Source organism: Neodiprion pinetum, chromosome 2, assembly GCF_021155775.2.
Source record: "Neodiprion pinetum isolate iyNeoPine1 chromosome 2, iyNeoPine1.2, whole genome shotgun sequence".
NCBI lineage: Eukaryota > Metazoa > Arthropoda > Insecta > Hymenoptera > Diprionidae > Neodiprion > Neodiprion pinetum.
The window spans coordinates 13983237-14006254 of record NC_060233.1 but is presented as its reverse complement, the minus strand read 5'-3'; the positions used below and the strand labels follow the sequence as shown (position 1 = coordinate 14006254).

Genomic DNA, 23018 nt, shown 5'->3' with positions numbered 1-23018 from the left:
TCATACTGATGTATTCCGTGAAAGTACTCTAAAACTGTGGTACCGATTTACTACGAAATGCGAGGATCACGGCAATAGTTTATTTGAGGCCACTGACACATCAGTCCATTGTGATATTACAACTGGAATATTGCACGATTGGCCATTCAATTTGCCTGGTACATTAACAATTGATGTTACTGCGACTTTTGCAAGATACCTTGCAGTTTATCACAAGATGTGATGGGAATAGCAATGATCGATGGTTGGAATTACATTACCCTGCTATAATTTAGCTCACTTACAAAAAAAGTAGTCAGATGAATTGATGATGTCTGGTAAAGATTTCGGCGCAGTATGATATATCTGTACGTGAATTTCAGGTTTGAAGCATTCTATATATCCGATACAGACGTTCACGATGTTAACGCAAAATTGACAAAATACACATTACTGCATTACAATACCATGATGTTACAATGTTACAAAAAATATTCTAATTCTACGTGAACTTGTTTTGCAGAAAAATATCAGATTCTCTCTATAATCTCAGTGGGTACACGGGATGTAGCCTATTGAGATTGTACCTATATAGAACTGCGCAACTTCACCGCTACAGATTCTTCAGGATTAATTGTCAAGTGGTTTCGCACGCGTGCGCCTACGCGTCTGTGTTAGTGTTGGTACTTTTCAAGTAGCTACTCCCGCGTACTCCAAACTCGAAAGAGCCACCTGGTAAATTCTTACAAAGGAATCATGTGTACGTGACACTGCAGGGTGGGTACGACGCGATGCGGTGCACAGTTTCCTTCTGCAAAGAGTGAAATACGTACACGTTATACCAGCTACAAGTGCACGCCGCACCGCCCGCGGTGTATGATGGGGTATGAATCCGAGATCAAACAGAGATTTTTTTTTAAACCATTTTTTTTTTCCAGTATTCTCTGCTTCCTTTCGCTCTGATTTGCCGAAGTAACGAAAGCTCAGACTTTTCAGCTTCGCTATGCCTTAAGGCCATTTAGCAGTCCTACCCTTACTGACCGAGCAAACTCACCCCTTTTCTGCCTGTATTAAATAAACTAATGAAGGGAAAGGGCTCAGATTTCGACTGACGCTCTTTCATAGCGGAATTCAGAAAAGTTCCTCACGTCCCGAAAATTGTCAAAAAAATGTGTGGTTGTTCGACACGTATTACTATTCCCACATTCCTCGCATTTGAGACCAAATACGGAAATTCAATATCAGATAATGTTTGATTGACACTGGATTATAGTCTATAACAATCCACACCGTATTCTTCTTACAATGTATACTGTATATATAAACATCATTGAGACGGTATTGGGACATTTGATCCGTAGGTTAGATATATCTGGCTTTACAGCTATCAGTGGTAGAATCGATTTTACCGGGTGTATATAGATATAATACGGGATGAATTGCTAACGACTGAATGGTCCGTCGTCTGCTACAATTTAATGCGCATGCGCTACAATCCAAGAGCGTTTTTGTTTTGCCAGGGTGGCCAACCGTCGTGAGCTTAACCTCAAAAAATTTGACAGTTCACACCGACAGCTGCCAAAAATTTTGAGGTTACACACGTCGCGGCGAACTGTCGTTTAAATTTATGACGGTTGGTCGCCCTAGCAAACAACTGCTCGCGAACCGTAGCGCATGTGCATTAAATTTTAGCAGACGACGGGCCATTCGGTCGTTATAAATTCACTCTGTACCCTAACTGAGAGGACGGTACCTATGCCTGGGTTAATTTCAACTCAATAAGCACTCAGCTGGCCCTGGTATACTCGCGTGAATTGTAAGTATACCGCATTGATCGTCTCGGTGCTACAACAATAGAGATCTCCTTGAGAGTTGAAGCCGACCGCGGACCGACCGCCATCGCGGTCGTGTTACCGTTAAATTCACTCTGCACCCCATCCTGCCTGCGTCGTCGTCGTCCCAGAGGTTCCGATTCCACTTACCATAAATTAAAAGCCACCTTAAGATTTCGGTTCAGCGCTTGAAACTTTTAACCTCCAAATTAACCATTTAGTGTTACTCGGAACGTGGTGTATAATTATTGTTGAGTTTCGCGGGCGGTAATTAAGCGGCCAACTTATGTATAATTCCAAGTTAGAATTTTGTATGAAAATTGTCTCTCAATCTTATTATTTCCTACATGGGATGAATAATTAACTTCTGTCAATTTCCCTAACAAGGACATTTTTTTTTTAAATTCAATTACTACACTTCGAGATGTAGGCAGTTTTAATTAGCAATTCAACTTTCACCGAGCGAATTACGCACATTTTCATTTTCCACTTATCAAAATAAAATTTCGTTATACGATAACGTGGGGTGTGAATTTAGTTTCGGCGAACTCAATGACAGAAGTAATTCTATCACCTTTTTGTTTCATCATAAACCAACAACTCGACTACTGTTATACGCACATTTGCATATGGATCGTCGCGATACCAGCTTGTAGACTCTTCGGTCAAATTGAGCGAGTAAATCATTAAAAATTATCGAATAAACTTGAAGGCGTGTTGCAAGATAGTACTGACGTATTTCATTACGAGTTTTTTCAAAATCGTTCAAAGATCTAAAATTTTGGACAAAAATCTTGCGAGGACGCAAAGATTTAATCACTTGGAATCATTCATTCATTCGGTTGCTCAAAATATCATTCAGCAAAAAATGATAAACAATTGGCGAAACTGTCAGAGACAAAGAACTTTCAAGACTTGGTGAATGGCGAAACCTGCACCCACGAATCTGAAGGGGTAATAACTGTTGTAATCTCGTTTACACAGGTTACGTATAATGTCATGTATTCTTTGTAATCTTTTGTGTATCTTGTAATCCTGTCTACTATCTGTTATCTTTTGTCAACCCCCATGTAATCTCAGGTAATCTTTGTAATCTCTGTAATCTCTGCACGGAAAAAAAAACATTACAGATTTTACATCTCCTGTGGTGAATATATGAACAGCGCTTTTTTGTAGCGAAATCTATGTACATCAATTATGGTAGATCTACCTGAGCATAAGAGATTTTGTAACTCTTATTGTCAGTATTGTAAATCTTGCCACAATTACTTCAAAAAACTATCCATATATTCATCACAAGGGAATTAAAAACTACAATATCTTTCTTCCAAAGTGTGTAATCTTCCAAGTAATCCCTGTAATCTTTTCTAATTCTTGAATTTTTTGTAATTCCTTGTAATCACTGTAATCTCTGTAATTGTTTGTAATTTTTTGTAATCTTGCTATAATTTTGTAATTTTTTGTATTCCTTGAAATCTCTGTAGCCGTTTGTAATCGTTTCCAGTCTCCCTGTGCATCTTTCGTATAATGTTTGCAATTTTTTGTAATCCTTGTAATCGCTGCCAACGTTTGTAATCCTTTGTAATCCTGGTATAACCCTTATAACATTGCTGCAAAGTCAGCAATATTTTTATAATCACTGTAATCATTCTAATCAATTTATGATATTTGTAATCGTAATCAGTCTGCGCGATTCGTATATAATGATTCGCCCCTCGCACGAACTGCAACAATTTTTGGCGACTCGTTATGTTACGGAGACAGCGGTTGAACCGTTTGCACACCGCAAGCCAAGCAATGGCCATTCGAGTTGTTTCAGGGAATTGACCGATAGTGTAATAGTGTATCCATTCGTCCATCCGCGGCTCACCGAGATACCATTGGTGCCCATTAATCTGGGTTAAGGGTTCCGGCGCATCCTCAAAGCTAGGATTATGAATTTCCCTGAGCCACTCGACCACCCGGACCATCCTTCTGCAGGGTGGCGCAATGGTTGTCCGATCGGGCACTCTCTCACTTTCGCCTTCCTCCCCGATCCTCAGCTTCCGCAACCTCCTCTTCCTGTTTATCTTGCGGATGATGTATGGATAACCAGCCCTCATTTAATTAAGCCAGCAGTGTTGCGCCCCTTATATAGGTGTAGATATACAAGGCTCATTCACGCGCCTCTGTAGAATATCACGCACACGCATCCCCGCATCCCCTTCCGCTCTCTGTCGGATCCGTTCAACGGTAGCTGATTACACCGGAGCCTAAGAGTAGGGAACTATCGTGTCATCTGGATCAAGTTTCACGGATAATTTATCGGATCACGATTTTCGTGATGATAATATCACCGCATATCCACCGTAGTTTTAACTTGCATATCGGGAGAAATTTGTTCTTTCCGATTATCATCATTCGTATATATGCTATATTTTCTTGCAACTGCAATTGCGACAATTTGATGTTAGTGCAGCGAACAATTGTTGCTAAGGTGTTATTTGGATGTAAAAATGTGTTATGCGATACCTATACTCACATTAAATAGTTACTTATATGGGTAGATTCCCATTGTACCAGAATTTTTCAGCAACTGTACGAATAGTATCCGTGCAGTTTTTCGGTTGCCTCAAATGTCTGCTTGTTGTTACACATTGATATGTCTAAGTGCATTGATTGTGAGCATGCTTCTAATTATGAATTAAACCTATCGAAATGCCTACAAGGAAATCAATCGCAGTTGGTTTTTGCTGGAAATCCTCGTGAGAATTTATTTGACACGGTGCTTTGTATTATCTGAGATTGACACGTGGCACGACTTTCGAACGAAGGATCTTTATACATGTAGGACGATGAAAGCCCGGGGGTAAAGAGGATTAAATGGCAAAGATTTCACTGGAACGGAAATCAGTTCCTTATATGATACTTTATTCGCTCCTCGGGGAATTTTTCGTTGGCTCGTCGATAAATTGGAACTTATTTGATTGAAAAACAAATCCCTTCCTTTTCCCAATCCACTTAAACCTGCAAATCTTCTTGAAAATTACAAAAGTCCCGGCGAAATTTGCACAGTTGAAATTAGAATCTTTCAAATTAGAGCTATTTTTGTGTTTGAAACAAGGTCTAAACGTCACTTCTTGCCAAGCTAAAAATCTTCCCGAAGTATAAAATTTATCAGCTCAAGTCTACGAGATGTGTGCTTCATATTATGTCACTCTTTCCTATTTATATAATGTGTACAGAACTACACTTTTTCCAATTTTTTTTCGCAAAAGTTTCCAAACTAACCGTGTAATTAGCAGTTGGACTGGCTTCGCTTTAATATAAATATTACAATACATTTGCTTCCATAGTCTTTGGAATGACGACTTTATATATTATATTATTACATAGATATAAGAAAGTACTCAAGATTATTTTGTACAGATTGGAATAACCTGCATGTTTTTTTACATGTTATTAAACTGGGGAAAAAGTCACGCACTTAATGAGCCACGTCTTAGACTGGAGCAACGAATCCTGTACTTCGGAAGTTTATTTTCCACGGTAAAAACTAATGTTTAGACCTTGTTCAAGGACGCAAATATTTTCCTAATTGAAACACACTAATTAATTGGCATGCTTGAAAATTTATTCAATGTACTTGCACAAGATGGTCGGGTTTGGAATGTTCTATAGTACATTGTACACGCGTAAAGGACCCAAGTTGTACCGAACGCTCAAGGATGTGAGGTGCACAAAATTCTAAGCGAAGAGAATAATCCGTATGGTATGAGAGAAAATCCCCCATTGTAATACGACTAAAGAATTATCCCCGCGTCCCAGACACGCAAAACGGATTTAATTAATTTAGCGCATGATAAACCTACGTAGTGGAATGTGTCATTACGTAGATGTTGTTCTACTTGAGAGAAAACGACACGCTTTTTCTTGCGTCAAAGCTGCGGGATTCTCAGAAGGGAGCTTCGACTTCGCCAGCAGGCAGGAGCATCATGGCAGATTCTTTGCGGAGAGAAAGGGCCGCGAAGAAGCTCAGCGAAATTTCGCAGGCGCTGGAGAGAGAAATAAAGAGGGAGATGCTGGAGCGCGAGATAGAATGAAGGAAGAAAACGGTTTGAAAATATTCGCGGGTGCCGCCCGGAGACAGGTAAGTAATTGTACCAATTAGGTTTTCGGGGCTCAACTGCTATACAGAGTTTTTCGACGATCATCGCCACGAAGGGCTTCGAACAAAACGCCTTGTAGAAATAAATGATAGTTTGAATTTTTTAAACACGAACAATACTTTCCACCATAGTAATTCGCACTTCTTTCACCCTTTTTGCTATAAACCATCGAGGTGTCTAGCAATTTAAACAATGTTTGAATTGCAATAGCAGGTATACTCGGCATAAACGTCATTAAAAGTTAATTCCTCGAGGACGGATTTATGGGCGAATGTTTCTGTCATTTTTACTGAGATTTCAAGGTCTTCGTACTGTAGTATAACCATTACTTTTGTTGCAGAATAATTTGGTGCGTCACGTTAAAGATTCAGTGACTTGTAATTAAGGCTGTTCAAATTTAAACGCCGACTTCTTAGAGAAAAGATGAAAAATCAGAAAACTTGTATACACGCATATAACGAAAATAAGAAATAGTAAAATTAGATATTTGCCTATCTAATGCACCTTTTTTTATATATTTGATAGCCGCTAAGCGTGATTGAGTAATCTTGGAAACGATCGCTTCGAACATGTGAAGGACCGTTATAATTCTTGCACATATGTAATATTGAAATTAACGAATTGTACAGGCGCTAATAATGATAATGAGTAAATAGTAATAACAATACGTTATTCCTGCCAGCGGTTACCAATAGCATCACATCGCGATACGCAACGTTTAATTATATTACCATTCGTATTCCAGCGCGAACGAGTCGACGCGGGAAGATGAAAGAAAGAAAAACGAAACACGAGACGCGAGACGCAATTCTCAGGGAGGCATTCATATCGCACGCGTGTGCGCTTGTGTATCCATATATACATAGGTACACGTGTACGCACGTATGCACAAAGTACAAAGAATCGAATGTATGTATGTACATACGTATGTACGAATACGAAATCCTCTCCCGGCGACCATGTAGGGCATTATCGTATCTTCAGCTACGCCTACGTGATATGTACGTACATACATACCTAAATATAATATAAAGGGTACGTATGTACGTACATCTGACAGTCGAACGCATATGATATGGGTATTAATACCCCCAAGTGTCGCAATGCTCCGTCGATCCGTTTATTATACTATTCGTCATTTGCGTGACTGTTGAATGAATGATGAGTATTCCAAGTCGTCATCACGCCAATTGATCACTGTATCGCACGCACTTGTATGGATAATATATGTAAAATAAAATAACAGATGGACCCAAGGACATCGGTACAGAAATATTTATCTCCCTGCGCATGAAGATAGCAAAAGAAAGAAATAAAGATTTAACGGGGAAGGGAGAAAACAAGAGGTGGACCGCTAGTTAGGAAGACGTTCGCTCAAGACGACCGCATTCCAAAGTTTGCACGTCGACTTCGTTAGAAACAATCGTCGCGCAACTTGGTTTGGGGAGAGGGGGGGGGGGGGGGGGGTTTGCACGTGATTGGTCGCCAATTTGATATGGCGATCGTGATCGGTCACTTGGCGAAATGCCTTGGCGAGTTCCATCGCGTAGGTACCCGCGTCCCGAGGAAAACGTGCCGTGATTTTCACCGTCGCGCGTCGCTACCCTTCGTCCGTAGGCGAACTGTTTTTCTAACAAAGAAAAAAGTATACTCCCGGGTAGGTAAACCTCATGACGATTTGATGTTGCGTGCAACGAAACGCACGCTGTGCGGAATAATAAAAGGATTGCAAAGTTTCACTTGTAAATTTGCCCAGTTTTGTATACATGTATGGGTTTAGAAGTTGTGCATTCGATACCGCAACGCTGCAGTGCAACGTGAGAATGTTTATCGTTTTGACTCGTATTTTTTTAACGCTCACTCTATGCACACAGGCTGAATTTCAGACTACTCAATGGCCCGTCATCTACTGAAATTTAATGCGCATGCGCTATAGTTAGAGAGCAATTGTTTGCCAAGGCAATAAACCCTCATAAATATAGACGACAATTCGCAGCGACGTATGTAACTTCAAAAATTTTTACAGCTGTCGGTGTTAAACACAACTGCCAGAGGGAACTGTGAAATTTTTTGAGGTTACGTTCATGACGGTTGGTCACCCTGGCAAACAACTGCCTACGGATTGTAGCGCATGCGCATTAAATTGTAGCAAATAATGGACAGTTCAGTCGTTATCAATTCACCCTGTATACGTATGCCTACTAAAGGTGTCTGTTTTTATAATCAAGATATTGCGATCGGTTGTTTATTTTTAATCTCCGCAAATTTGGAAAACCACAAATTTTTATCATTATCAAATTTCGTGAAATATGCTTCTACGGTATACTGCCACACCCTTATTTTTTGTAACTGATATGGTCACAAATGGATTGATCGATGGTCACATACGGAACCAAAATGGCCAAATTCGAACCACCCTGCATCTTTACTGTTCCCTGTCAGGCGGTACGTTGATACTGGAACTCGACCACCGCAATCAATACATGGACCGTGAAAACGTTCCAATATTCCAATTTCCTTTATGACCCTAATTCTGGATTTTCTACCCTGATTTCGACATTCTTTCAAATTGTTTGAAGGAAGGACAAGATTTTCACTTTTCGCCCTAGTAATTAACGTCCCATTATTGCTACGTCTACTTATCATCACCCTCTTTGTGTAGTGCGTGTATAAGCGATTCAAGTACGCGGGGGAATCAAGCTGAGAGGAGTATAATCCACTCCTATGCGAACGGCGCAGGCGAGTGTTCACTGAGCCAATTAGACCGATTAGAATCAATTTCAACAAATTAACGAAATTGGTTTAACAATTGCGATTATATCATTGCGAGCAGCCGGTGGGCCGAGCTGTCCAACTACCGTAGGTGGAGCAGGGTTGTCTAGTAATTTCAATTTGGCAATGCACTGCGTGGATGTACGTCGAATGAAATGGGAGCCTTCACGCCAGTAAATCACATTGAAACGGGATCGTTGTTCCTCAGGGCTGGACGGAAACCCGTCGTTTTTAAGATACCCAACCACTCGCTCCGTTCGAGTTAATAACAAGTAACGAGATAAACAAAAACAGAAAAAAACGCGTTTCGGTCACAGTGAAATATCTCATACCGTGGTACGAGCAAATTCGTGGCGTATTATACAATACCGGCGGTTGAGTGGAACGATATCGTATAAATTTATTTGGTTCAATAACATCGTATCTCAAGTACGGAAGCTATTTGCAAAATTTTTTTTTTGTTTAGAAAAGATATTGATACTGGTCAATTCATAAAATGCTATTTTGTAAGATAATTTTTCAATATTCTTTTCCATATCTCACCACAATTTTCGGAAATAATTATTACAATTGTTACCGAACACAAACGACCATATTATTTTCCTGAATTACTAATTAATGATGATTAATAAATCATTGTGTAAAAGTGGACGACGCAAATATTGAAGGAATGTGTGCTTGAAGTACGTAATACTTGACGGCGTATGATCGTATCCTAATTTTTCTTTATTTTTAAATCACAATACGCAAACGTCGGTGATGTATCCTGAATAAAATGAAAAAAAAAAAATTTGTACGCGAAATCTCAATTTCAGAACTTGAGAAAAACTTTTTCACGAATTAAAATCGAACTAATTGGAAACGTGGTCGTCTAGATAACGCGATTTATACGTGAGGTGAATTTAGCAAAATATTGCCAACCTGACGTGAAATAATTCGTTATTCGCTGTACATTTGCTCTTAGGATGAGAATCAAGCTCTGGTTGAAAATAATTTCCGTCAAGTTTGATGCCTGTACATTTTGTGATGGCAATTTTGATCGCGCTTAGTTTCGTAAATTTTTAGTACTCGTACCCTCGGCGAGTCCGAAGCATCGAGATCAAGTACGCAGTAGCTCTGCTGACTGAATTTATACAACGCGACGCGCCGAGAGATTTGAGCGGCCTCTTTTATGTTGGAGACCATCGAATGTTTCGATACGAAATGGGCGTTGCAATATCTCTGGTAGCGCGGGGCGGACACGAGACCTCATCAATGCAGGAATGAGCCCGCGGGTCCTTATATGGCGACCAAACCCAGGGACAAAATGCCGCGAGCCGCAAGCCACGAGTCGAGACCGGATCGCAGCATCGGGGCACATCCTTTTGCTCCGCTCTACCCAACAACGACAATATATTTCGCCGACCAATATTCCGTTCGAGTCGAAATAAAACGGTCTTCCTCGATGATTTTTCCATGTACACGGTTGTTGTCTATGATCGGGAATTTGTTACGGTGGTGGAAAATTCATCAGGTACTTTACGACACATCCAGGAATTAGGTATACCATAGGGCTTAAGGTAATGTAGCAGTTCTGCCATCACTGACCGAGCAAACCCCACCTTTTCCTTCCTACATTAAATAAACAAGTTCATAACTAAAAACGTGTAAATAGTAACATGTGTCAAAAAAGCACACATTTTTTCCAAGATTTTCTGAATATGAGTAACTTTCCTCAATTCCACTACGAAAGAGCGATGCACCGTCAAAATTTTAACCCTTTCCGTTCGTTTTTTTACTTAATATAGGAAGAAAAAGGGTGAGTTTGCTCGGTCGGTAAAGGTAGGACTGCGATGTGACATCTTAATTGAAAAACGTGTGTTGGAACATATTATTATAAAAACTTGCGATAGTAGACAATTTCAAATTTGGGTAATATGTTTTTAGCTAAAAATCCTATCACGCTTCGAAAAGAATAGCAGTTGACCTAATATGAAACAGTTTAATGGACACACGTGATACAGGCGCCGATCTAAAATAGGTCTAATCATGAAACCAGTACCTAACATCTTCGTTATAATTCACGTTCATGATCGTATTACGAAATGACAAAAAATTAGTTTTACATTTACATGGCGTGGCAAGAACGCAACGATCGCAAACGAACGCAATGCAGGGGTACGAAAAAAAACATATCAATTCATGCAATTGAGTAAAAACTTGGTTTTAGAATATATGCAGTGTCAAACGAGTAAAGAGTAGGTATGTGGCAACGAAATTGATGGCGCAGTTAGAAAAGCTTTCTGACAAATGCCTAAATCTAATTAACATTTTTATTGAATATGTATGATGGCGCCAAGTATTTTTTTTTTTTTACGCAAACGCGGGCCGCCGGCTGCAGCCGTAAGTCTGTTGAAAAAGAGAGATGGAAACTATGAACAGATATAAGATAGATACATGGATGAATAGAGAAAAAAATAGAAGAGATGAATGAAAAAATTTCAAGGTAAATAAATTAAGAGCCACGCATTCCACTCAAGATTTCCCGTTTCTCTCGACCCACCCACGCGGTTGGTTGGTTGGTTAATCGCTCGTCTCCGCTATATGGACTATTCACTGGCCATATGCATATGGATGCGAGAGAAGAGTCACTCACGACACGAAGATCGGAGGAGCGTTAACGAAAATATCAATTCGATTGCGAGAATCTTGGAAGATGATCGTGGAACGCTGCGCGGAATACAGGAAACGTATAAACTTGAGCAACTATTTTACACGTTACATCATCGTACACATACCTCGGTACAGTAAACTCCATAAAGTGGTTGAAGCGGTATACTGAAATAGCATCACGCCGCATCAAAACAAACGGAGGAGCAATGTGCGGGTTCCGAACGACTATAAAGCATCGAACAAGTATCAGAGAAAGTATCTTTTATCCGGTACTACTTTTTTTTTTCTTCACCTTTTACTAATTTTCCTTCAACGAACGTGTGTACCAGAGCCGGAAAAGCTCCTCCGTTTCTATTTATTTTCCTTAAAGTCGGTTGTTCGGTGTCACATAATTCCAACAACGCGCGATCATTTACCAAAGAAAGTGGATTTGTCTTCCAGGCGTAGCTCCAAATAAGATGAAAATTAATCTAGCCTAGAAACGACAGCTTCCTGTGGCGCAATGATCGTTTGTCGGGTAATAAGTAGAGCACGGTCATCTATTAATATCACTCTCCCCCATGCTTCAACGACTAGCGCGTTGCAAAGTGTGCAAAAAATCTGCCAACGTTGTAAAATATATTTACATAGATACCTATTGATGATTTAAACCGTCAGTGCAGTTTAGTTGAAAATTTATTCTACCGATAGTTAAAACTAAAGTATATATAAGAAGGATCCCGGTTATTTATCGAAAGTATCATCATCACGTATACATAGGATACGTTTTACAGGATTTAGATTTTCTTTAAATGGATCATCCCTGATTCAAACCAGCTCTGGGATATTTCGTTACTCAGATTCTTTTCTATATTTCCCGTTCAATAAGACAAAGTCTTCTAAAAACCACAAAGTGTATATCCCTAACTCGAAAATTTGAGCATAATTCGTTACAGATTAATTATTAAATTTCTACCTTCATGCGATGTTCTAACTATACATATGGCGCCACACACACGTCGATGCTAGAACCGATCAAACCGTACCTCATTGGCATAATCCTCTGTTTCGTGTAATTGCCGCCTCGTCGAAATCCGAACTTTCGACATCTTGTACCATAAATTTTCGAGTGCGAATTACTATACAAATTATGATAGGTAACGCACAAAGAAGCCTGAGGCCAACCACCGCTAAGGCTAATCTTTACACCTGGCTTCGACTACAAAGATTTCTCTCATCTCGATTTTCATATATATATGCGTATTATAGGTATACCTGATATTCGACGTCGAAAGGCGAGGAGAAAAGGCGTTGCGACGACATTCAAAGTTTTCCTTTAAAAGCAATAGGGCTGTAATAGCCTGCTACGGCATGCGAAGAGTCGAGAAAATGAGAGAAAGAGAGAGAGAGAAAGAGAGACGAGTAGGGGGTGCATAAAAGAATATAATTCATTCGTCTTAGTTTTATTGGATTGAAGAATGGAGCCTTGGCACGGCTTGGAATGGTATTAACCTAAAGGCAAAGTAATTGAGAATATGCGAGGACTGAAGTAAGAGGGTGAGGCGGGATGGAAATACGGTAAAGCAATTGAAATGATACGTAAATTTTCCCTCGTCCAGGGGCCATGAATCTGGTATTGAATTCTTACCAACCGTGATGACAATGCCTCGTCTTTGGCAAATTTTGAAGTTCTAACTGCAGATAAGTAAGGTACAGAGATAAACTGAATCTTAAGACTTCTCATTTTCAATATTAAAATACATATTTTCCTGCGATTCTTTCAGATTGAAACAAAGCATTTCCAATGATATGCTCACCGATAATAATAACCTCGGTTAATCATCGCTGGTGATCGGTATAAAGGTTTTCACAAGTGATAATCCGAAACGAGGAATCGATACGATGTCTTCACTGATGCATGAAGATCTATAAAAACAATCAGTCTGAATGATCGACTACGTATGCGCAAGATAATCGAACTCTATTGGTCGACGAGATCGTACCGTGGAAATATTTTCCTTGCAAGGCAGAAAGCGTGGCAATTTACTCGAAACGGATCATGAGACGTCAAATTCATCCGCGGCAAGGGGCAAATTGAATTTTACATCGTTTCATGACTCTTAGCAGTCATTATTATTCAATGAGTAAACAATAACTGTTTGGCCAAACCTGCGCGAATCACTATAACATCGATTATTTGAAATCTGTTTCATTTACAAAAAAAAAAAAAAAGTGACATCACCGATACAACCTTCATAATTCGCGTTTGGCAGTTAATTGTAACTAATTACGGTGGCCAGCCTGCATGCAAATCCGACAAGGCTTACGGTTGCGCAGTCGAACGTTTAATCTTTTAATCATAATCGTTGTCTCTCCGTATGCTCTACTACACGGATTGAAGAATGCGATGATTCGCAGATAAATCGGTGCGGTATTGTGACATTATTCAAGTCGTAAATTCATATGACAAGTGTTTTCAGGACGATAAAAGTTTGTAAGTACATGCATATGTACATTTGCATATATGACTTAGGTAGTCTTGTGAGGTATGTGATCCGTCGTTCATGAGAAATTGACACATCGATCATGAAAGTCAGTCGCGTACTGATCATCACAGAAGACTTGGACGCTATCTTTGATCTGTTCCTATGTCCACATAGCGTTGCATGGCCGAAGTCGAGTCTAAGAATGAATATAATTCTCATCCAATTAAACTTGCGGTAAATTTTCTATCTCGATGCATCTTGCGCAATAAGTGTGCACTGTGCATGTATACGTTATGCAACGAATCCACATACACTATGGACTATAGGAGGAATATATCCACAATTCATTCCAGTCTATATGTTCATCTGACTCTAATGGCGCGTAACTATACATCGCACAAGTTTGCGCGCCAACTGGAACGAGAGCATACTTTCGAGTACAATTGGGTTATTATACGCAAGCCGAGGAGTCTGCAACAGTCAAGAGATTCTTGGCTTTCTTTTGAGGTTCGCTTAATGCTGCAATGCATTCGAGCCGACTCCGAGGCCGAGTGACCTCGTTCTAAGAGTCGTTGCCTCGTCACTTGAATCATTCACTTTTCTCCTGTTCCATCGATCCATCTACCTATAGAATGTTAAATACCGAACGGAAGAGGCAAATTTGCGGAGTATAAATTGTATTCTCTTTTTATCGTGCCCATCTACAATTCCCAGTTTCGATTCATCCGTTGTAGTCATTGTATGTGTGCAATGGTCAGAATATCACATTGAAATCAGTGATCGCCACAATGATTCTTAAGGAACCCAATTCAGATTGGGAAAAACGGCGGTATAATTGTTACTAGAAAAAAAAACAAAATGTTTTTCGTTGGCCGTTTCAACCCTTCGCTTTAACGTAACCAGACCTAACGCTGCATTGCGCAAGGCGTGCGACGTGAATGATGTACCGGTGGTGGTTTATTTAGGTGGCGTCAGAGCGTCTGGAAATTCACGACATGATTCTCTATGTCTCAGTTTACTTCCAGCCCGTACAAAGTCCTCCTCTTGTCCCCGTATCTTTTTCTCTCTTTTATTTCGGATAAAGAAATCTTGGCATATAAAAAGGATTCGAGCGGAATACGATAATAGGTCAAGGACGACGTATGATTCCTCGATTATTTTCACCCCGTGGCTGCGCATTGCCTGCAGGGGGAAAATCGGCATCGCATATTCCGTCGACACCGTGCATCTGACCGACCGAAGGCAAACGGATCTGAGGAATACCATTTTTCGGAATCCAGTCACGAAATTTCAGCGTGTACATAAGAGAGACTGTTTTACTTCGGGACAATTTTCCGATCTTTGGTTATAATTGTTATAAAACAGAATGCTTTCAAGATTTTAACACGAAATTGATGTTATCTTAAAGAGCAGCCTTTCTATGACAAGCTACTACAATTGATTTGTTCAAGCAACGTGATTTTTTGGTAAGAGCATTTCAATATCGTTGTTAAATTTCTACTAAAGTATCCCTTGTGTACCTTCAAACTTCACACGTCAAAATAAACTTTACAACAGATTATTATTATTTAAGTTGTTTGCTTATAGATTGTCTAAAGGTGAACCTAAGTTTCTTCATTATTAAAATATCAATGTTGCGTTTTCAATGGTGGCATCTTAAAAAATATGAAGGTTATTAGGAACACTTGTGCTGAATTATTTCCAATATACCGAATTACTATACATTTACTGAATCAATGGATCCAAGATTCATTAGTAGAATACGACTTATCAGGGTAAACTTATAGTAAGGTGCACGTGTTTCGAGGTTATGTTCATATTTCACATAAATATTACGATATACAGAGTGATTATCGGTCGACATAATGGTCTGTCATCTGCTATAGTTAAATGCGCATGCGCTAAAATTTGATAGCAGTTGTTTGCCAGGGCGGCGAACCGTCAAAAACATAACCTCAAAACTTTTGACAGTTGTCAGTGAAAGTTGTATTCAATACCGACAGCTGTCAAAATTTTTGAGGCTATGTTTGTGACGGTTGGCCGCCCTGGCAAACATCTGCTATTGATTTGTAGCGCATGCGCGTTAAACCATAGCAGACGACGGGCCATTCTGTCGATAGATAATCACTCTGTATACTTTATACATATACCAGTTGTACATGCCTTTCCCATTACAATACAATTTCCTAAAAAGGCCATTTATTAGCCAACCAAAAATCTATGAGAAAATGCTAAAGTTACTCTGAGATACAGAAATCTCAAGTTCACGATAAACGCTGATTGCACAGAGCAAATAAATCAAATTTATATTAGTAGTTCGGTTGTACACGATTATTGATGACAAACTACCACATTCTCCATAAATGTTAATAGACCTCTTAACATGGGACGTTTTTTAAGGTAAAACCGTCTCCCTACTAGTAATTACAGGAAATTAGTCGTCGCGTCTAGGAATTGTGGTTCACATTGGCATACATGCCGCATGCATGTAAGGTGGTTTTTATTTTCGATACGAATTCATTAATTTAGTTCACTGTTAGATGCACCTATGCCAGTGTTTAACATCGGTACATCCATATCGCCCCGCGTCTACGGGAATGTGTGCCGTATCGTTTTCTTGGAGTTCATTTTGCTATCGAATTTTTCTTGGCGGATGACGTATGCATCCCTCGAGGCATCCGGTAAACCGATGACTTCGTAAGACGACGCCTCGTGTTGTTGAAAGAATATAATCTTGGTACAAGTGTGGTCAATAAAGTCAACTCACCCCTTATAGCGTCTGCGGTAGACGCCAGGAGACCTTGGAGAGTCCGGCTGTGATGGTGCATCAAATTTTGGAAATCACTTTTCGCCTGGTTCCGGATTCGGTGCTCCATGTCAGAACTGCAGCAAGACCCGCCACACGTAGCTGTGAAGAAAGAAGAGGAAACAATCTTATCATTCCGCCATTTATTCTCGTCAAGATTTATTGTTAATCACGGTTGATCAAGTTATAACCGACCAAATTACTAGACCAATGACATTGAAACTGTTTCGACGCTCTTCTGATCGAATCGTGCCAAATAGGCCTCGGCATTGCAATTGACACTGGCTGCATGTGGCATGATAACGAACCTCTGTAGTGCCGGATGAATTACCACCACCTATCACAACTGAAATTGCGATGAAGCGTAGCAGTGAAGCTATGCTACATTGGAAAAGTTATGCGCCGAATCTTTTGCTTGATCATACCTAATAACACTAAGGAATCTTTGATACAGTCCGTCTTCTCGGAATGACCTACTCTAAACTCCTGAAGAGAATCAAATTCTGGTTCGAAAAAGGGTCATCAAGACTTGTCTGGAGAACTTGAATTTTTGAGATTTTAAAATTTCCTACGAGTCTCTGGTTTACCACGTTTCACGTACGGTAACCAAATATGATTGTTTCCGCAGTTATAGGTCATAAGGTTAAAGACAGAACGAAAACTTGTAACATCATTTCTCCGCGGTATCTTGTTCCATGCAATTTGACCAAATTACTTTCGGTGGGTATTAAACCCATACTGCACTTGGACACGTCAGCTCACGTGCTAGTCACGAGGATCGACGTAACAGACTTGCTCGCAAACGTCGTAACAGCTCAACCGCCGATATTATGGCCTGATAAAGTTTCCAAGAGGCAGGGGAACGACGAATGAGATAGAAAGGGAAAGTAGGAATAGCGGATTGACGTCTGAGGTAATCATAAGAGTTGGACGTTAACCAAAGAGCTACATGAAATTTCTTTTCCTAAAAATGCTACAGAGACTCATCGTATTTCCGTGAGGTACTCTTTGCCCTTTCGTCTCTAATCGACTTTTTTTCAGAATAGGTTATTGCTCGTAACAAAATTACGAAACAGCACTTTCTCACTGCAAGAATCCTGCCTGCCTATTTCTGATGACTACAATTCTCAGTTGACTGTATTTTTCTTGAGTTTTTGGTCGTTATTCACGACTAAGCCTACGCAATGAACTGGCAAAATTAGAGCAGACCGAAATGAGCGATTTTCTTTTCGAAAACGGCGTTAAGAATTTCTTGTTCCTTTGCAATTTGTCGATTGTTCGCAAACGTTAAATCAATTAGTTTAAATAATAACTACAAGTATACCGACGTGTAGGAGTAAAGTTGGAATAGCCGTGGTGGTTATCGTGAAACAGTGAGTTACCTTAACAGGTATTTATGAAGGGGTTAAACGCAGCCTTAGCAACTGATTTTTGTCATTGAAGTTTATTCGACGGTCTCGCTGCGTATCAGTTATCACGTTACGCTTTTATCGATTCCCAATAAGTTTTACACCGCTCATATATTTTCGGAGCGTAGCTATAGCTATTCAATAGATAAATAAATATTTGCGTTATGATTCATCGCCATTGTATGTACGTACATTACGCGCACATCACAGATTTCCATGGATAACTTTTATTGCTATTCCATATATCTTCGTCCTCCCTGTTCCGTCCGGTTTCACGCGGAAATAAAAAACATGTTTCTCACTTTGTTTCGGTTTCTTTTTTTTTTGCTTCCATTTTCCCATCCCCTTATTTCATTTGCATTTATGGGTGCGACATTTTGCATAACTAAATAACATTTGCGAATGAAATTAAATAACTTGTACGATGGTAATTAAAACACGGTAACGTTTTGCAGAGATTTCGATACCGCCGTTCGAAAATGTTTTCTCAATCTTAGGCGGCAATATCGCGGAATCAGGACGAGATAAACAATCCATACCCAATTTATAAGGATGAAGTTAGTAACGTTACTTCTCATCTTTAAGATCGTCTGAAAATTGATAAACCATGATAAACAAAACACTCATATTTTTAAAAGCCAAATTCTTGAAAGTCAATCAAATATTGTACAGTAACGATTTTTCCCTGATATTTCGTTACGTTAACATTACTAACTTCAGCCTCGTCCGAATTTACGGTTTTCAGTCACGGAACTGGAAGTACAGAAAACAAGAATGAATTAAATATACTCCATTGAAATTGTCAACACTTGATGTGGATAAATAATTTGTGACAATCGACTATTGTTCAGATTCGAATTATTATTCTCACCATCTGCCGAATAAATGAATAATGTTTTAGATCCTGAAAAGGGTATGCATAACTATATAACCTATATGAATGAAATGTATTTTTATTGAGTATATAACTCTGACTGGTGACGGTCTGAAGAAGAAGGAATTAAATTCAGAAATTGAAATATTTTTTTGGTAGCTACACTCGCTTTTAATTCTTACGTATTTCTACGTAACTTCCGACGATGAGAAAAGCTGCAGCGTCGTTAAAAAAAAGAATTTATTCATTTTTTCTCTTTTATTTTCTCTACGTTCTTTTACAAATACAAACGAACTGCAAGTGCGACAACAAAAAAACGGTGAGATGATAAGGGATGCGAGAGAAAATAAATAGGTACAACGTGTACAAGCTTCTCCCAACTTGACGCATAGTTTGAGAGATTACAAACCACCGTAGTAGTAGGTATATATACACGATGGGGCCAAAATGCCCCCTGGAAAAACTGTCGTGTGTATAATATACATCCGTGGTGGTACGTAATGTGCGCAAACATCCACGGCAGTTGAAAGATCTATGTAATATTATCATTGTCATATAACGTGCACCATGTCTTTCACGAGGAAACAGACGCCTGTATGTATATACATATAAACACATTTTTGTTCGCATGCTGTTGACACTTTGCACACTCTAATAATATACCCTGCACGGCCTGTAGAAGGCGTGAACACAATAGACTTGGAGGAAACCGCAGGTGTGGCGCCAAAAGGACTCGGTCGGGGGTTAAAACAGCAGAAACCCCGACATTGCCGTTCGACTGTGCGCAGCACGGGATTTTATTTGAGATTGTAAAACTTATTGCGGTATGGTGCCCGGCGGCCATCCGATAAAAATAACAATTTCTACGATCTTTGATGGCGCAGTTTTCGTGTCGTTACGCGGTGATCTAAAGCTGACTGAAAAATTGAAGAATGGCGATCAGTAGAGGTCGGACTGAATAAGCACGACGAATATTATTCTGGATATGCATAATACCGTGAGGGAACGGTGAAACTTTTCAGGCTGTGTGTTCGACTACTCATGCGCAAAATAATTGAACTCTATGACTGGTCGGCAAGCCAACCGCCGCAGGGTAGCCAACTTATACGAAACGGGTATGGCGTCAAACTCTCCCGCGTCAAGTGGCGTATTGAAATTATATTTTTACGATCAACGATCAGTTAACGGTGAAAGATAGCCAAGCTTTTTGGAATGACTGCTTCAACCGTTTAAGATCTGACTACCCTAAAATCATTCGCATTACCTACATCGCGTCCATAACCCTCATAAGCCGCGATTCATAGCCGAAGCTTAAGGTTACCAGGCCTGCATGAAAATTTGACAAAGCTCGCGCATGCGCAGTCGGACGCTGAATCTGCCAAGTTTCACCGTTTCCCCTCGTTATATCATGAGTGTTCAGGCATAAATTATGCTGCAGGCTGAGTTTAATTAATGCAAGCCTTTATACAAGTATAATGTGCGGCGGCAGCGACTACGAATACCATATTGGCATAGCAATATGTGAGAACAACAGATCCTTAAACGATAAGAAACAACGTAAGCAGGTTAACAGTTTCGTTGTCGTTGACGGTGTGAGTACTCCTCCTATTTCTTCGTCACGGCTGTCACCCTAGTCGACACAAACAGGGGCGGAGGATTTAAGAGGAGGATATAGAAAGAGACGACTGGTTGAGGGGGGTCGAGATGGTCAAACACATTAGTCACTGTCGGAAGTTTTCAGGTCGAAGGTGTAGATGCAGGGTATAATAAGAAATTTACTATGAATTATAAAAAGTTTGAAAGAATATGCAACCGTTGCATCTAGCCGATTTCTACATATTTTTTTCGTATTGTATTATTTGTATCGCAAGCTTTCCGGGACGCTTGTATTCGCGGCACTTAGTTACAGCTTCTATGACCTTGCTTTATTGTATACACGTAGATGCATCAAGTAGTACATTATGGGAATATATTACATGTATATGATGTCAGCACCGCCATGCTGATAGACATACGTATGATATTTCTGATTACAACGTTAATGTAACGATTAACCGTAACGAAGCAAAACATACTTATATTCGTGTTATCGATAGTTTAAGATAGTCAAATTTTGTAAATAATTTTACGAACCAGACTGTACGGCGTTGCGTACATATCATGGAAAGGTTAACATATCGGTGACGGTATCAAGTCAACGTGTAGATGTGTCAACTCAAATTTTTACAGTCAATACGATTGTTGGCAAGCTTGTCAGTTCAAATTTATCCGTCACCTGCACGAGTCGATCCTGCAGCCGCGATTGTTACGATCTCGGCTTTAAAACTTATCGCACGCTTAGAGTCGTCAAATATTGACAACGCGCTTCCGTCAGTCAATCAGACACGCGCTGCGATAACTATGATAAGATGACGCTGTTTACTGATGTCAACTTATTATTAGAAATAAATTAACTCAGCGAAATGTCCTCTTTCCCCTTCGATTCCAATTTTTTAAAATAAACATTTTTCATCACAGATCGATTGCTCGTCCGATGTTTTTCAATCCTCACAATTTTAATTTTAGTCCCTGATTATATAATTATAGAAAAGTGAAAAACAAAACAATACGAACGAGGAGCAGTTTCACTAAGGTGAACAAATTTTTTATTTCAATCACTCGAACAATTGAAGTAGCAATTGGTAGATGAGTATATTATTATATTACGCCAGAGCAAAGCTTTGGTTGCTTGGAAAATCGCTGACGAAAATTTGTCGAGAAGAAAATATGAGTAAAGTTGACATCATATTATTATTGAAGTTTGTAACGTTATCGTAACGATTCGTGCTAAGGAAAACCCGTTATTTTGCGATATTGGAATTGTCTGAAATTCAGTAAATCGTAACAAAACAAAACACACTCATATTTGGAAATCCTAGTTCCTTTAAAATCATTGAAAAAATTTCGTTTCGTTAAGATAACGTTACTAATTTCAACCTCGTAAGTTGACACCGGTTCCTTCAGCCCAATAATTATAGTTTATTTCGGCAAGCTGGGGTCATACGTGTGGTACGCACAAAGAGAGCGCTCAATCGCAAACTGTTTGAAAATAAGAAGAGGTTGACAGGCGACCGAAGGACCACCTCGTGGGTTGGTTTCAACTTTCGGTATATCATCAAATAATCCCTATCGATGGAGTGCGAGTGGTTCCGATGGTGACGGAGATGGGTTCAAGGAAGGGTTTGGAGGATAGCGAAATGTAAACAAATACGAGAATAGAGAGAGTTGAGAATGTATAAAGAAAATAGTCAATAGTTGATATTAATAGTATCGTGATGGTGAATATACTCACTTTTTGAAGGCTCGTCCTCCATATACTCAATAGAGATATTTTTACCATCAAAAAAGGGTTTAACTGTCTCGCAGGCAGTTCTGCTGGTCGTCCGCGAAAACACATCACCCGGACACGCACACAATATAATAATCACAAACACACTACGCAGAGCACACATTTTTCCGATAACTGATTTTCCGTACTTCCGGTATCACTTGTTATTCGTTATTTTCTTCCCCTTAACTTCTCTACCTCGTTCCTAATTTATCGAACGTCGGTTAATAGCAGGAAAAATGGAAAAATAAAAAATTTATACATATATACGGGTGTACGTGCGTGCAGTTATATATAAACATAGAACCTCGGCTCGTTCGATCGTGAACGTTTTGTGCGAGAGGGAAAACCCTACGCCTGGGATAATCTCACGGCACCTGGAAAATCCAACAAAATCGACGAGGACTCAACGCTGAGCTCGACTCGTCTGAGTCGTGAGCAAAGGCGCCGCGCGACGTTCACTCCACGAATCGTTGGGCACGACTGACGACTGACTGAAAATCAACTCAATTTCAAAAACCGTTCACCCCCCCGAGTACACCGACCTTCGTCCTTCGCCGACGCAGACGTGTCTGGCCTGGCTGCTGTGATCGCTGCTGCTATTCGGTCCGACGGCAGACCGGCCGTGCCGCCATCTCACCGACGGAACCGCATTCTACCGAAAGCTTCCGAATACCCGACTCGCCGGAGCATACCTTTCGTTGATCACTGAAC

The 23018-nt window shown here is 39.9% G+C and overlaps 1 protein-coding gene across 1 annotated transcript in view; it reads right to left on the bottom strand.

Moving 5' to 3' along the window:
• Positions 1–22856, bottom strand: part of dally (division abnormally delayed protein) — a 66573-nt gene extending 43717 nt beyond the window's left edge. The window contains exons 1-2 of the mRNA XM_046612507.2: positions 22269–22856; positions 16616–16756 (exon numbers count right to left, since the gene is read on the bottom strand). Of these exons, the coding sequence (XP_046468463.1) occupies positions 16616–16756; positions 22269–22428 (301 nt within the window). The 5' untranslated portion in view covers positions 22429–22856. The remainder of the gene's footprint in view (positions 1–16615; positions 16757–22268) is intronic.
• Positions 22857–23018: the final 162 nt, after the last annotated feature.